Here is a 17,402-nt window from a genome sequence, read left to right on the forward strand (position 1 = left end):
TACAAAACACTGCTAGATTACCATGATCCTAGGTTCGCTTGGCAGATAACTGAATCCCACCACTGTTAGTTCTGACTGTTCCCTTTATCAAGATAAATCAGCTCAACGTTTACTGGCTAAGATTTAGGGCTGTGCTATCCAATACAGTTGCCACCTGCCACAGGTGGCTGTTAAACGTGGCCAGACCAAATTGAATGTGCTCTATGTAAGTGTAAGATACACACCAGGTGTTGAAGACTTAGTATGAACAGAAAAATGTAAAAGAGCTCATGAGCAATTTTTACAGATTTGATAATATATTGGACATATTAGGGTAACTAAATTATATTACTAAAATTAATTTCACCTGTTTTTTTAAAAAAATTCCTTCCTTCTCATTCAACAGAAGCTATGTTCCTAACTTCTTCTTAATTTAGTTGATTAGTTCATTAATTTTTGCCTTTTTTTCTTGCTCCTCTGAGCAATTAAGACTGAACATTTCCCTTTAAAGGTGGATTTAGTTGTATCCCACAAATTTTTTTAAAGTGTACAATTTATCCTATAAGCTTTGATGTATATTTTCATTATTCTTTATCTTTCAAATCTGAATACTTTCAAATTCAAATTTTAAAAAAAGTTTTAAAATTATCTTTTAAAATTGATACATCATTTAGTTGCATTGTATTTAGAGAACTTTGTATGCTGCCGATTATTTTAAAATATTATGACTTACTTTATGACATGGTGTATACTCGATTTTTATAAGAGTATTATTTTCACTTGCTGGGATTATGTTTCTTTATATAATCAGATTGACCAAGCTTATTAATTGTGTTTTTTTGGAATAATTCCTTGTTGGCTTTTAGTCAGCTTGCTCTATCAGTTACTGAAAGAGGTATACCGAAATCTCTCACTATGATGGCAGATTTGTAAACTTTTTTTCCCCCTCATTCTGTCACATTTTAATTTATATAGTTTGGAGCTGTGTTATTAGGTATTTAGAAGTTGAAAAGTTTTTAATCTTCCTGGAAAATTAAAACTTTGATCCACTTTTTAAAAAAATTGTTTAAATGTAGCTACTTGAAATTTTTAAATTATATGTGTGGCTTGGGTTATATTTCCATTGGACAGTGCTGGTCCAGAGGAAGGATGAGCCTGCACCAGCCACCAAGTCCTGAATGACTAAGGATTTGATTGCAGAAAATGACAAGCAAAGAGAAGAGAGTATTAGCGGCCTTGATAAAATACCCTCTTATCCTCCTCTCTCGCTGCTGCAGTCCGATAGGATATGAGAACAGCAAGAAAGAAAGAAAAAGAAAAGCAGCTGAGGAGAGAGGAAGGCCAGGGAAGAAGGAACTCTACATGTGAAATAGATGTGTAATAGATAAAACTGCTCCTGCTCTAAACATAAGACATACAAACCTTTAATTATGAAAATGACTCCTCGTCTTAAAAAAAGCCTTAACTTCCAAAAGACAGAACTATTTCATCAAAGCAGACTTTTAAATTTTAATTTGTTTTCACTTCCCCTCTTTGAATTAATCAAACCATATGATACTGAACTATTATGATTTAAAATATTAAAGACTTAAAGGGAAAGGGGGAAAATTCATGGGTAGAGGAGTTGGTGAAGCATCCCATCACTTAATCCTGTATATTTCTCCACGCCACGTAAGAGGAGAACAAAAAAGTCTTGTATGTCCTCAAAAGACCAAACAAAAGAAATGGGCTTTTCCTCTAGAGCCTGGGAATTCTTAAGAAAAAATCCAGAGGTATAGGGAAGACAGGTCAAGGAAGCAGAAAAAAAGTATAGAAACAACAATGTTACCAAAGCGAAAGGAAGAGTGGTTCCCAGGAGCCTATGCAGTAAGAAGCAAAGGAGCTGAGACAAAGAAAAGCAGTTTGGCCAGAGAAATTCTTCCCTGAAGACAGAGTTCTTGAAGCTACAGGGTTCCTACTGTTCAGTCTGTCCTGCTGCCTGGCCCAGGGGAGACTGGGGCCTAGAGGTAACTACACTTGCCAAGAACATACGGGGCACAGCCAGGTAGAAACTGACTGTAACTCCTGGTCTGACTCCTGCCTTAGTCTCCTCGGTGAGAAGTGACAGTGAAAAGTGATGTTACACTCATCAGCTAGTAGCAAAGAACCACCAATATAGTTATTCCAAAAATTGGGATAAAATGTCTTTGTCTGTAGCTCCCAAAGCTGAGCATACATACCCAGGACCCAGCAATCACACCTCTTTGTATATATACCCTCATCAGGAACACATACATATCTATACCAAAGACCCGGAGGAGAATAATCACAACAGCATTATTTGCAGTAGCCAAATGCTGGAAACTGCCCAAATATCCATCAGTAATGCACAAATTAATATGTGGTTTATTATTCACCCCATGGCCAAATCAACAATGAGAGTGAACACACCACGAGAGGCAGCATCATGAGTGAATCACAGAAAACTAACTGTAAGGAAAGAAGACGGACACTGTAGGATTCCATTGATACAAGTGCAGGAAGTCAGGCAGCGGTTGCCCTCAAGGAAGCAGTGACTGGAAAGGAGTGTGAGGGCAGAAAAATCCTCCCTTCTTCCCCTCTAGGTTCTTTGGCTGGTCTAATAATTAAATTGCTGTAAGACAGGTTAACAGGAGAAAAATTTAATACGTACCTATAGGAGCCCCATAAAGACATGACGACTGAAAGGGCAGTCAGATAATTGTTATCATCCTCTTTTATTGTCCATTCACCTCCCAAGAGCCAATCTGCTAGATAAATGCCCCTCACTGCTACCAAATAGCCCAGCAAGGAAAGCAGGGCTGGAGGCAAATCAGAGAACAAAGGGTTTGTTCTTATTCTGCCTTGAACATATCCTTAAAATTCAATACCAATCCATTTTGATGACAGGGGACAATTCAGTAGTTTGCGCCAAAATTATAAGCATTTTCAAAATAGGCAGTCATAAATTCAAGTTTTTAGAATTTATGCCTGTCAGCCCTCTCTCTCTTCCATAAACCCCTTCATGCCTTCTTATCTCACCCATTTATTTTCTTGCCTAGAGGAAGAAACGGCTACTAATTATAAGCAAGGTACACTTCATCTCACAGAAACAGCAGCACTCCTAATGGACAGACATGTAAAAAGACCCATGACACCTGGTTACAATGCTCTTGCAGCTCATAGCAGCCTCTCCTTGCCCAAGCACTGGTTGGAATTTAGGTGATCCCAAGCTCTAGGAGAGATGTAAGACATTCTAAGCTGTCAGCTTTCAGGGCTACACAAGTGAAAAACCACAACCCTTCTTGTTTTGGAGCCTGTGCCCCTTCACCAAACAGATACCGATTCCTCTTCCAGTTTTAGGATATGCATCTTTCTGTGGAAGAGAATTTGTAGTCATAAACCACGAGAAGGGTCAGCTAAACACCAGAGGACAGATGAGTCTCCTTCCTCTTTATAACCCTAATACCCAGCACCCTGCTTGGCACACGAAGAGCTGGCAGCCCAAGGGTGCTGGATTAAAGCACAGCACCATTTTCCCTTCTAAACGAATGATACCTAGTTAGGCAGAGGCCATACACATACACGAACTATAAAACGTGAGGACAGAAAATTAGTCTTTCAATTCAGCTAGTGCTTCTGTAGGACCCTCTTCCCTCCTAAACACATTTTGCTGTCCGAACCATTAAACCAGGGGCCTGGAAGGGGCCTCCGCCAGAAGCAGGTCAAGCTTCCCAGCACAGACAGACCAAGAGACAGAGCCCCACGGGGCATCAGTGTCGGCCAAGGTCACCCAGCTGGTATGGGATAGGGGCAAGATCCCACCTCTCCCTATTCGCCAGGCTCCTCAGAGACGCTCTCTGAAAACCTTGGTTACTTACACACTAAAGGCGCATAATGAATGCATACCCAGGTCAAGTCACTGCTTGCAATTCACAAAAAACCACAAGTCACCAAAACGTTTCTCTTCCGCAGGGCTGGACGCAGAGAGGGGGCAGCGAAGGTCACTGGCGAATTTCTACCTGCAGACATCACACTTTAAGCCTTCCCGATGGATGCAAAGGGCTTTTCGGGAGCTAGCCCCCAATCCCGTCCGGGGAAAATGAGTTAACTCGGCTCTGCTGGCTCAGAAGCTTCCAGCAATGAATTAAACGGAGCCGATACGGAAAGCTAGGGGAAAGGACCACTGCGGCTGGACTCGACACCGCGGCGGTTCACCCTGCGCCTCCACCTCGTCCACAGTTGCGCGGGCCGCAGCGCCCCACGCTCGTCCTCGCAGCCGGAGGCCACGACTCTCAGCCCGCGTTCCAGCGAGGCGCGTCTGGGGGCGCCGAACCCTGGACACTGCCCATGGGGGATGGGGCGGAGCCGCTAGGCCCAGCTAGACGGATCGCGGCCGCAGACCCCAGCTCGCGGGCCCCGCTCCGCCTAGGGAGGGGGCTGCGCCACGTACCTTGGCCGGCAGGTGCCGCCGCCGCTACCGCCGCCTTGGTTCGCGGCTGCAGGGGACGCAGCTCCGCGCCGCCCGCCGCCTTCGTCCGCATACTAGGGAGGGGGCGCTGGCCGGTAGCCAGCCCCCGGCCCGGAGCCCCTGCCTGTCCTGGGGGCCCGGCTCATGCCCATTCAGTCCCGGACCATCAGCTTCCAGCGCAGATGCGGAGGAGGGGTGTGGGGGCGGGACCGCCCATCACGAGGACACGGGAGACCAATCCGAGAGCGCGAGGGCTACAGCGGCGGCCCCACCCCCAGGACGAGCAGCCCCTCCACCCAGCTGGGTTGGGGGAGCCGGCGCCCTCAGCTGGACGCACCCAGCTGGGGGTTCAGAGCACTCACTGCTCTCTCGCTGAGTGCGGTTAGATGATGGAAAGTTGTATTCAGACTGGTCATAGGCTTTAACTGCATAGAGGACTCGTAGGTGCAGAGCTGGTGAATGAAGGACTTTACGTAGTCACGTGCTTTCTTTACTAGGCAGCACAGCTTCGCAGGCCAGCACGGTTCCGAGCTCCTGGGGCCCTAGAGACCATCACGAAGGCAGTCTGGGCGTGTCTGGAGACTTGCGGGACAGCTTCATGTTGTTCCACGTGTAGGATAAAAGAGTGAGAGCGCTGATTACCCACCTGTTTTACAGATGGGTAATTGAAGCCCAGAGAGCAGAAGTGAGTCACCCTAAGTCATTGCGGAATATAGTGGAGGAGCCAGTATCAGAACTTGCGCTTGGAGCACCTACTTCCATACCTCCGAAGTCCCCTTGGATTCTGGAGAGGAATTGTGTCACAAGCGACTGCTAGGCTCACGGTCTGTGCTGCAGTCTCTTCCTGCAAGTCAGGGTGACTAACCCTGGAGAGACTCTCAGACCCCCCAGGATCTACCTGGCACTGACTGAGGCCTCCGTGTGGCACCAGCGAAGAACAGAGCACGCAAGATCTTAAATGCCTTTCAATATGCTCTTTACTCAAACATCAACCATCAACACACCACACAGTAAAGCACACAGAGAGATACAATAATTGGGTAAAATAGAGTAACGAACCAGGCCCAAAGTCAATCAGAGTCCTGGGGGAGCAAAGAAGGGTGGCTGGTTTGGGAGGTTGGTCCAACAGAGGTTTGGTCTGAGCAGAGAAGAGTGGAGGGTACTCGGAGCAGAGTGGCAGCGTGGTCACCTCTCAGTAGAGACCGGCTCTCTGAGCTACAAAATCCTCAGTTCTTAGATAGTTCTGAGTGCCTTCCTGATGTCACCTTATCAGGGCAGCAGCAAACCTTCTGATGTCCTTATAACTTCAGTAGCAGACCTTCGGGGGTGTAGCTGGTTACACCCAATTACCAGGGCAACCCAGCAGCTCCCTGGGCGTTGTCTGCTAAGTTCTTTGAGCATCTCCAGAATGGAGTTACTCTTGCTCATTCAATATGGAGTCACTCTTGCTCACACAAAACTCATTCTAACAGCTTCCAGGGACGCTCTACACAAAATGTCACACAATTTTAAAAAACATAAATATTAGTGAGTCCCAGAATTGAGAAATTAAAAAGAGTTTACTTAAAAACGCTGACATATTATTTCTGTGACATAGCTGCATGTGTATTATGCGCCTGTGACATTTTTGTGCCTTAGGACTTGTTGACTCTTCAGTGATGTTGGACTGCTTTCAGAATTTACTTTCAGGTTAAAGAACTCAGAGCGTATTGGTCATGTGCCCGTGATACTGCTTCTGGTGTGAAAAGGAGGATCATAGACTGTGAGCCAAATACATTTGCATAAACAAAAAGTCTTGTTACTCTTGTTTTGCAACAGCTTTCACAGGGTTTGCACAGCTCCAAACAGGGTTTAGAATGTCTGTGTTCTCCCCCGGGTGGGGGAAGGGGTGCTGGAAAAAAGTGTGTATCTGGCTCACAAAGGTCAGGAGGGAAATCTTAGGAAAGGATGGGCAGACAGCCTTCACACCTCTCAAAGAGATTTTTGCCATAAAACAATGTTCTAGATTATTCTAAGGTGAGGACACGAGCATTTTGGGAAAAAAGGAGGAAAAGCTGTCACTGGGAGATCTAATCCAGAAGGGTGGCCAAGGCTGGCCAGGCAGAGCAGCAGTCTGGGTCAGTGACAGCTGCAAGGAGAATGCTAAGCAACTCACCCCCTCACTCTTGGAGACCAGCCTGAGGTCTGCCTGATTCATCAGTCACTTTACCTCTCTTTGCCTCAGCTACTCTTCCCCATTTTCTGCCAGATATTCCTTGTCCATAGAGCCAGGCAACTGAAAGCATTATAGGTGGCTTGGGGTCAGCAGTACCCTGGCTTGGAAGAATGGGTGCAAGGTGGTGGTGAAGAAGGAAGGGAGTTTGAAGCTGCTTCCTGTCTCAACCTGACAGGACAGTTATTTAACTTACCCTGTACCCACTACCTCATTCACTCCACTCACATTTGGTGGGGAGAGAGTCTGACCCACTTGTGCAACAAGACAAGCCCTGCTCCAAAATCCTTTTCACTAGCTACCATTCTGTATTAAAACAGAGATTCCCCAAACAGATTAGGATCAGCCACTATATCGCAAAGTCTCACCTAGAATCTCTTCAAGTCAATGGCTGGTGTCAGAAAATCTTCTGGACCCTGACTAGCAAAAAGACTATTTGTAAATCTGGGACAACAACCATAATTTTTTAATTCTTAGTTGCTTATGCTGAGTACTTTTGTCATTCTTAGCGGGCATTGTGGTTACCCCCATCATCCACCCTATCCTTCCCCTCTGTGATGCTAAGATATAGTTTAGGTAAGTTTGCCCTACTGTTAGCTCTGTGAGTGGGGTCTAATTGCTCTAAGTCAGCAGTTCTCAAAGTATGGTCCATAGACCCCTGGTGGTCCCTGTGGACCTGTCAGGGACTCTCTGAAGTCCAAATGATTTCATAATAATCTAAAACATTACTTACCTTTCGCACTGATGGTACAAAAGCAAAGATGTACAAAACTGCTGGTGCCTTCACACATCAAGACAGTGGCACCAAACTATACTAATATTCTCCACAACTATGTATTCATGGTTAAAAAAAAATTCAGTTTCACTTAAGAATGTTCTTGATGGAGCAGTAAAAACTATATAGTTTATTGAAATCTCAATCCTTGAATATGCATTTTTTAAATATATGACAAAATGAAAACTGCACAGAAAACACTTGCTACAAACTGAAGCATATGATGGTTGCCTAAAGAGAAGCAGTTGTGCAATCATTGGCGTTGCAAGCTGAACTAGCTGCTTGTTTTATTTTATGGAACACCATTTTTACTTGAGAAAACAACTGACAAATTATGGTTATTCCAATTTGGGTAGCTGATAGGCATTTTCTTGAAAATGAACTAAGTGAGCCTGTCTGTTCAAGGAAAACAATCGACTATTTGTTGCCAATGATGAAAAAATTCCAGGTTCCAGAAGAAATTTAGAATTTTGGAAAACTTCTGTCATCATGAGTACGACAGCTTCTCAATATTTTAGGATTTTTCTGATGGGATCAATGGTGGTATTAATGAATGTGATTTTTGGATATTGGATAATGTGTAACGTGTCAACATTTGGAAGACCTGAATTTACTCCGTGAATCAAAGTTTTCCAAATGGCTAACGCATGATGTTACAAAATCATTGATTTTTAAATGCAAGGCAGACAATGGATTTTAATTTAACAATATGAAAAGTTTATAGGTAATGTTTTAGATTCCACAGTGCAACAATTAAGAAATTACCTCTTGGAGGGCCGGCCCGGTGGCTCAGGCAGTTGGATATCCATGCTCCTAACTCCAAAGGCTGCCGGTTCGATTCCCACATGGGCCAGTGGGCTCTCAACCACAAGGTTGCCAGTTCGATTCCTCTACTCCCGCAAGGGATGGTGGGCAGCACCCCCTGCAACTAAGATTGAACACGGCACCTTGAGCTGACCTGCCGCTGAGCTCCCAGATGGGTCAGTTGGCTGGAGCGCGTCCTCTCAACCAGAAGGTTGCCGGTTCGACTCCTGCAAGGGATGGTGGGCTGCACCCCCTGCAACTAGCAATGGCAACTGGACCTGGAGCTGAGCTGCGCCCTCCACAACTAAGACTGAAAGGACAACAACTTGAAGCTGAACGGCACCCTCCACAACTAAGACTGAAAGGACAACAACTTGACTTGGAAAAAAGTCCTGGAAGTACACACTGTTCCCCAATAAAGTCCTGTACCCCTTCCCCAATTAAAAAAAAAAAAAAATCTTTAAAAAAAAAAAAGAAATTACCTCTTGGAAAGTTTTGGTATAGTATCAAAGAAGCATATCCACAATTTTCTTAAAAAGCTATTAAAATACTCCTCCGTTTTCCAATTGCATATCAATGTGAAGTAAATTTTCTTCATGTACTTTAACTAAGCAATTTGCAACAGGTTGAATGCAGAAGCAGCTATGAAAATTCAGCTGTTGTCTATTAATCCAGTCTTAAAGAGCATTTAAATTATAATTTGGCAAATATCAATTGATAAAACCTCCAGTAAAAAGATTCTTTGGGATCCGCAGTAATTTTTAGGAGTATAAAAGGGTCCTGAGACCAGAGTTTGAGACCTGCTGGTCTAAGCCACCTAGAGTCATCCCATCCTCGTGGCCACTAGAATTGGTTCATGGGTGGCCATAGGAACCAGACTGATCAAATCAGAGGAAATCTCAGAAATTTATTGGATGGGGGAGAGAAGTGCTTTCATTTCCTACTAGATAGTAGCCAGGAAATAATAGATAGTAGACTCAGGAGTACCTGATAAATCAGGCAGACATTTTAGACTACAGGAAGAACTTATGTTAGTAAGAGAACAATGCTGTGGGAAGCAGAGAGAGAGGTTAAAGAGAAACCATTTCCTTTTGATATTTTTGAACCACTATATCAAACCAGCCCTACAGCTCACCCTACCGCTATACATTCCAGTTTTATGAGCCAATCAATTCCACTGTGGGTTAAACTACTTAACGTCAGTTGCCCCAATTGATGCACTGTGGACCTGTTTATACATATTTTCACCTAAACAAATATAATGTCTCGGATAATATACTTTCTGAGGTTTACTCACTCAGCCATTATCATTACAATACCAGATAGCTTCTGAAGTAAAGTTGGAAGGTAGAGCAGGATCTGTGAGGAAGGGAACATAGCACAGACAAGTGGGGGTCAAAAGTTAACATTTTTGAGGACAAAAAATAACAGTGGCATATGATCTTGAATAGCAAAATTACAGCAGATTTTTTATTTTCTTTGCTTTTATGTATTTCTCAAATTGGACAACATGAGCATGTAATGCTTTTATTTTAAGGAAAAACTAGAACTACATTATTAGTTTTTAATAGCCCACTGGGGCATGGGCTCAGAGAGCAGGCTGGGATTGCGATATAGCAAAAGTACTCTTGGGCTAAAATTGCTAGCAGGAAACAAAAATAAAATAAAATAAAATTGCTAGCAGGGAAGAAAAAAGATATGTAAGGAATGCCGATGGGCCCAGAAAACAAATTTCCCTTTATTACAGTTTGCCAAGAGCCAACCTCAAAGATTCAAGGGGATGAGCAAGAATCCCCAATGGTTAAGGAATCATTAATTGTGCTTTAATCAAATCAGCTGGAATATTTGCAGTTTAAAACCAAAAAGGGAGAGAGAGGCTAATGTGAAGATTATGTCAACACTGGAAAAGACTTAAGTGAAAAGAAATAAGAGGACACAGATTATATGCAAGCTTCTATCATGTGGCCAAAAACTGGAAGTGAGCTTGGAAAAAGGAAACAGTTGTGGTGTTAGGGTGGTGGAATTATGAGTAATCTTTTCTTCTTTTTAAAGAAATGTCCTTTCATGTTGTTATTGTGTTTTTCTTGTGTGTTTGTGTGTTTTTTTGTCTTTTTTTTTTTACAATAAATAAAAATGAGAGGAGTCATTGGTTCAAATTACTGAGGTCTTGGAGTCCTTTCTATATGATCTGTTTCTTTGCACTGGCCATATGGCTCTCATCTGACACCAAGACAAAACTGTACCGTCCTCAGGGCCTGCATTTTCAAAGGTCTTAGGGGCGATGCTGATGTCTTCTTTTGTAGGTGGCCAGACGGAAAGAAGGGAAGGAAGTTGTAGCGGCCAAGACTGAAGATGTGTGTGAGATGGGGGATCTGGCATTCCTGGCCCTCTAGCACTACCTTGATATGGGGTTATGGCCCAGCCATTGTCTCTGTCTTTTTTCTCCTGGTGGGCTTTACCTTCTGTTCAACTTCCCTCCTCATCTTCCTGAGATGCTGTCCCTCCCTCAGTCCCCAGGGGCTGGAGCCCAGCTGCAGTCAAGAGAACACAGACTCTGTCTGCTGCCCTGAAGTACAAAGGAAGTCAGTCCCTTGAGGTTTTTCTAGGAATGTTTCCTGCGAGCAATCACTGGAGAGGCAGGAGTAACACAAACAAAGAAGGGAAAGAGATGTTACAAAAACATCAGGAGAAGGCTGTCTGCTGGCAGACGGCAGCTCAAATTGAGGAAACAGTTCCACACAGACTGAATTCTTTTGAAAGCTGTGGTACAGGTCTTCACACACTAGATTCAAGCATGTCTGCGGGCCCTCATCTGTCCATCCTTCACCCATATATTAAACTGCACAAACATTTATGGAGTGCCTATTATGTGCCAGGTATTACCCTAAGTGCTTTACATAATTTAATTCATCTTATCTTCACAACACCCCTTTGAGGTAGAATCTTCTTATCCTCATATTTATGTAAGAAAGATGAGGCTTGGAAAAGCTTAGGGAAATAAAGCCAATTGCCCAAGTTCTCATGGCTAAGAAGTAGAAAAGCCAGCATTTGAACTTAGGCCATCAAACTCTAGAGCCCACCTAAGACCTGGTCCTTGCTCTGAAGGACCAAATGGTCTAACTGAAGAGAAAGATATTTTAAAACAAATGAACAGACAAAACCAGCAACACAATGAGATATAAGAGAAAAAAACTATGAGAAAAGAGCCACAGGAGCATCAAGGAGGGGCACGGCTGTACCTGCCTCACAGCTGCAGGATACCTCTGGGAGGGGTGTAGAAATCAATCCTGACCAAGAGCTGCAAGACAAACAAAAACTTTATTTAAGGGTCTTTTTTAGGAATTGCAATTCGGTAGCCACAGATTTGGGTAGAAATCCCAACTTGTGTTCCAAGGGGGAAAGAAAGGGTCAGAGTTTATAAAGACAGAAAAAGGGGAGTTATCAAAAGGATTACAACTTGTTTAGAAAGAGCTGTGATTGGTGCTGGCAAGCAGACTCACATTATGCTATACCGGATTAATTGCTTATGTCTATTGCTAGGTGCAATTTTTTTTATTTAATTGGGGAATATTAGGGAACAGTGTGTTTTTCCAGGCCCCATCAGCTCCAAGTCAAGTGGTTGTCTTCAATCTAGTTGTGGAGGGCACAGCTCACTGGCCCATGTGGGAATCGAACCGGCGACCTTGATGTTATGAGCACTGCTCTCTAACCAACTGAGCCAATCGGCTGCCCCTGAACATTTTGTTTTTTAATAGCGAGTTCAGTGATGCAGAACCAGTTCCAGGAACTATATCAGGATATAGCCATTTGATTTAGCCCAGTTCAAAAGTTTGGTTTCACATGGAGGGGGTGAGTGAGCTCAGCTTCCCCGCGGCCTCCCGGCTCCATTTTAAACTGATCTCTTAGCAATGCCAACTTCATTTCTCTGATTTTCTTTTACATGTACCCCTTTTGATCAAGATCTTTCTTTAGAAAGCATTGATGATCAACTAGGAAATATTTTGGTCTGTCATTTAAAAAGCAACATTGAACCCTCGTTGCCAGGAAAGCTCATTCCCGGTATGTCATGCCCCATGTAGGAGGGAAGGCAGTCTCCTGAGTGTACAATAGGAGAGATTATGGCTACATCTGAGCAACAAGGACTTTTGCTGGAAGCAGAGCTAAGTCACTTATTCCTCAGATCAAAAGTTGCTTTGTAGAGGTGGTCTCGGTCAGATTTATTTTGTTGTAACATCTCTAGGCATTGGGCGACCATTATTCTGGTAGTGGCTGTTAGTCATTGTTCAGTGCACCTGGCAAGACATTAAGGTAGTGAACAGTATAATCACAAAACCAATATGATTAAAGTCTGTTATATAGAATGAAGCTGTGTCTCTCTTCCTACAGGCAGCCAGCTAAGAACATCAGTCTAAAACCAAACAAAAGCGTAATGTCCTGTCTGTTCAAGGATTCAAATGTTTTGTTTCAGAACCTCATGTTGCTGTATCACTTTACCTGATTGTTAATATAGAAACAACATTCTTCTCCCCGTAGGGCATAAGTACCACCTTGCTGTGCGGCTAGCATATCTGGAGCCCTGTGGTTTGGTAGTACCTGGCCAATCATTCCTTGTTGTTCTTTAAAAGCAGTTGCAGTAGCATTCAGCGTTTGTGCTATAGGGATAGAAAGGTTTCTCATAGACTTGTCTAGTTCAGCAATTCCATGTCAAGGAAAGAAAGCTCTAGCATAAGCATGTCCAAAGTCTTGTTTATCTATTACAGGGTTTTGGGTGGAGAGAGGATCCACAAGACCCTGCTCCAAGTCCCAATTCCATTTGGTCCATTTTGGTCGAAGTTTATAGACAAAAGAGTCTAGATTGGGACTAATGGCAAAGGAAGGGAGAGTCTTTCTGGTGACAGCATCAGATACTAACATTACAATGTCACATCTGCCTAGCCAGCAGGTTGGCAAGGTGACATATATTTGGGTTCCACATAAGAAGAAACACCAAGTGCTCTCAAGTAACAATACACAATTAGACCCTTCAACCCAGACTTGAGGGAAGTATTAAGTCCCATTTCTGAGGCAGGGACTTCATATCCTCCATATATTGGACGACCATAAACCTCAGGTGCTCTCTGTAGATTTGGGTCAAGATCAAAAGATTAGCATGGGTTTGATTCTTCCCAGTTTTCCAGCTGGGATGCCCTAAGAGATAGATTTCATTTATTTTTCCATTAAATACTAGATTTTGATCTAGTCTCCCAATAGTATTTGGGAGTGGAAGGACACCTGCTTTTCAGCAGTCAGTGGCGTTATTCCCTGAATGTCTCCACATTAGAGAGACATTGTAAGAAGCAATATGGTCGTCGCTTAAGGCCCATTGAGTTGTGAACTCACGGTCATCTGAATCATACAAAAGAGTGTAGATACACATTTTCAAAGGGACAAAACCCAAGATTCTGCCTGAACCATTTATTTTTTTCAAAACATATAGAAACGTTATCAGAGTGCAGATTGTATTTATGGGTATTCCCTTATAAGTTGGAGGAACCTTATGGAAGGCTCTGGCTACAGAAGCGTCATATGTTTCATCAACACTTTTTGAGGTTGAGAATAAAGCAGGACTTTAAATCCAGCATTATGTCCTGTTAGGTTTTGTAAGCTTTCAAAGCCTAAGAGCTAAGCCACTAATTCTGGTTCATCATGAGTATGGTTAGCTCGGGGGTATATCCAACAGTCAGTTAAATTGGCACTTTTGGATAATCACTGGATAGCAGGAACAAAAGGAGGTGGAAGGGCAACTAGGGTAGTCATTGCAGTAAGCAGACATAGACATTGAGTATGTTCATCTTGAAAGTAGACTAAATAGTTAGGAAAAGGAAGAATGTTTTCTCAAGAGTTTTGTTCAGGAAAAAATTAGGTCATGATAGCAATATAATCAATAAATGAAACAAAGATGGTTCAAAGGAAGACCAAGTGCAAGGGTTTCTGGGTGAAGTCATGTCTGACTGACCTGGTCTGGGGTCTTGGGAGAGCCATTTACATCAGGTGCTGCCTGCTTTGATCCTGGAATGAGAACGCTAGTGATGGTCTTGGGTTGTTTAGAGATTTTCAACTTAAGACCAGCAATAGGCTGAGGTGAATCCATGTGTCAATACCCTTAAGATTAGCAGTACAAGTGTTAGTAAGTAATACCTGATATGGGCCTTCCCATCAGGACTGAAGGGAATCTTTATGGAGATGGTGTTTCCAATAGATACCATCTTAGGTTTGGAGGTCATGATGTTATAGGTCTGCCTCCCAGGAGTTCACTATGGAATGATTGTTCCATGAGCTGTTCATCTTAAAGGCCCTTATAAGTTCTTTCAGTAGATCAGGAAGTCTCCTTTCAGTAGTGCAGCATTCCATATTCTTTGGTCTAATCTCAGGGGTCTGCTGGTAATAATTTTAAGCAGAGATAGTCTATGTTTGCTGAAAGGAGTAGATTTTAGGTTGAGCAATACCAAGGGAAGAGCCTTAGGCCAAGGCAGATCAAAAGACTCTATGAATGGTAAGGTTTCTTTCTTCTTTATGGTTGCGTAATACTCCATTGTATAAATGTACCACAGTTTCTTAATCCAGTCATCTACTGATGGGCATTTCGGTTGTTTCCATGTCTTGGCTATTGTGTATAATGCTGCAATAAACATAGGAGTGCACAAATTTTTTTGAACTAGAGTTTTGGATTTCTCCGGATAGATACCTAGGAGTGGAATTGCTGGATCATAAGGTAGTTCCATTTTCAGATTTTTGAGAAACCTCCATACTGTTTTCCATAGATGGACCTAGAGAACATTATGTTAAGTGAAATAAGTCAGACAGAGAAAGACAAATACAATATGATCTCACTTATATGTGGAATCTAAAGAAAAGAATAAGTGAATGAACTAATTAGAAGCAGTTTTGGAGATGGAGACATAGAGGAGAAACTGAGGGTTGCGAGGTGGGAGGGGGAGTGGGGATAAGGGGGAAAGTGAGGGATTTAGAAAGCAGTCCGTAACCACAAGATTGCCACGGGGTTACAAAAGTTAATTTGGGGAATGTAATCAATAATGTAAAGATGTTGTAGGGTATCCAATGGACACTTGTCTCATTAGGGAGACCACCTCAGGGAACATGTAGATGCCTGATCACTGCACTGTACACCAGAAGCTGAAGCTGAACAATAATGAATGTCAACTACAAGTTTATATATATATTTATAAGAAGCGGAGTACAGCATTAGGAATAGAGACAGTGGAAATGTATTGGCTGTGTGCAATGTCAAAGAAATAGCGGATGGTGGAGGGGATTGGCACAGTGTGAGGGATATAAATGATAAATGTCTAACTAATACTTTGTTGTGTGCACCTAAAACTGATAAAAAATAAATAAAATTAAAAAGACTCTATGAGTTTTGCCAATTGAATTTTGATTACCTTGTTAGTCCATTCTGCAAGGCCAGAGGACTGGGGATGATAAGTACAGTGGAAATATTGTAAAATCCGCCACATTTTACAAACAGATTGTATAATTTGTCCTGTGAAATGAGTTCCTGGGTCGCTATGGAGCTCTGAGAGGATTCCCCAAGTGAGGAAACTCTTCTCTACAAGTATTTTACTAACTGCTGAGGCTGTGTCTCTGTGGCATGGGAATGCTTCCACCCATGAGAAAACATACAAATCATCACTAACACAGATTTGTATCCTTGAGAAAGGGGTGACTGAAGAAAGTCTATTTGCCAGACATCAAAGCATCCTAAAGTCAAGGGAAAATGCCCCATGGAGGTATGAATGGGCTTTCCAGGGTTGTACTTTGGGCAGATTTGGCATTTTTGGTATACCTGGGAAGCTATCTTTGGAGATGGCTTACAGTAGTATTTTTTCCCCATAAAACCATTTTATCATTATTCCAGTGATTTAAGTCATGTACATATTTTTTTTTTTTAATTAAATTTATTGGGGTGACAATTGTTAGTAAAATTACATAGATTTCAGGTGTACAATTCTGTATTACATCATCTATAAATCCCATTGTGTGTTCATCACCCAGAGTCAGTTCTTCCATCACCATATATTCGATCCCCCTTACCCTCACCTCCCCCCCCCCACCCCCCTTACCCTCTGGCAACCACTAAACTATTGTCCGTGTCTATGAGTTTCTGTTTCTCATTTGTTTGTCTTGTTCTTTTGTTGTTTTTGGTTTATATACCACATATCAGTGAAATCACATGGTTCTCTGCTTTTTCTGCTTGTTTCGCTCAGCATTACTCTCTCAAGATCCATCCATGTTGTCACAAATGTTCCTATATCATCTTTTCTCACTGCCGAATAGTATTCCATTGTGTATATATACCACAACTTCATTATCCATTCATCTATCGAAGGACATTTTGGTTGTTTCCATGTCTTGGCCACCGTAAACAAAGCTGCAATGAACATTGGAGCACACGTGTCTTTATCTCTAAATGTTTTCAGATTTTTTGGGTAGATACCCAGGAGAGGGATTGCTGGGTCATACGGCAATTCTATTCGTAATTTTTTGAGGAACCTCCACACTGCCTTCCATAACGGCTGCACCAGTCTGCATTCCCACCAACAGTGTATGAGGGTTCCTTTTTCTCCACAACCTCTCCAACATTTGTTACTATTTGTCTTGTTGATGACAGCCATTCTGACTGGGGTGAGGTGATATCTCATTGTGGTTTTGATTTGCATTTCTCTGATGATTAGTGATGTTGAGCATTTTTTCATATGTTTATTTGCCATTTGTATGTCCTCTTTGGAGAAATGTCTCTTCAAGTCCTCTGCCCATTTTTCAATTGGGTTGTTTGTTTTTTTGTTGTTGAGTTGCATGAGTTCCTTGTATATTCTGGATACTAGCCCCTTATCGGAGGCACTGTTAGCAAAAATCTTCTCCCATTCAGTTGGTGGCCTCTTTATTTTGTCAATGGTTTCTTTGGCTGTGCAGAAGCTTTTAAGTTTCATATAGTCCCATTCGTTTATTTTAGCTTTTACTTCCATTGCCTTTGGAGTCAAGTTCATAAAAAGTCATGTACATATTTTAATATATGATGTTGTATGCAATCAGGGAGCAGAAGTCAGTTGTTTGGACCTTCCCATACGTTTTTATTAGGGTCAAATTTACAGCCTTGTTCTAACCAC

General features: G+C 42.6%; 1 protein-coding gene across 2 annotated transcripts in view; it reads right to left on the reverse strand.

Annotated features, from left to right (window-relative positions):
• The window catches only part of ST3GAL5 (ST3 beta-galactoside alpha-2,3-sialyltransferase 5), a 49,624-nt gene extending 44,963 nt beyond the window's left edge, over positions 1-4,661 (reverse strand). Inside the window, exons 1-2 of one of the 2 annotated variants that reach the window (XM_019749212.2) lie at positions 4,430-4,651; positions 3,886-3,998 (exon numbers count right to left, since the gene is read on the reverse strand). Coding sequence is in view for 1 of the 2 variants with exons in the window: in XM_019749210.2 (XP_019604769.1) it covers positions 4,430-4,520 (91 nt within the window). In the remaining variant the exon portion in view is untranslated. Of the gene's footprint in view, positions 1-3,885; positions 3,999-4,429 lie in introns of both variants that reach the window. The other variant, XM_019749210.2, reaches the window with a different exon arrangement.
• Positions 4,662-17,402: the final 12,741 nt, after the last annotated feature.

Source organism: Rhinolophus sinicus, linkage group LG05, assembly GCF_036562045.2.
Source record: "Rhinolophus sinicus isolate RSC01 linkage group LG05, ASM3656204v1, whole genome shotgun sequence".
Lineage (NCBI taxonomy): Eukaryota > Metazoa > Chordata > Mammalia > Chiroptera > Rhinolophidae > Rhinolophus > Rhinolophus sinicus.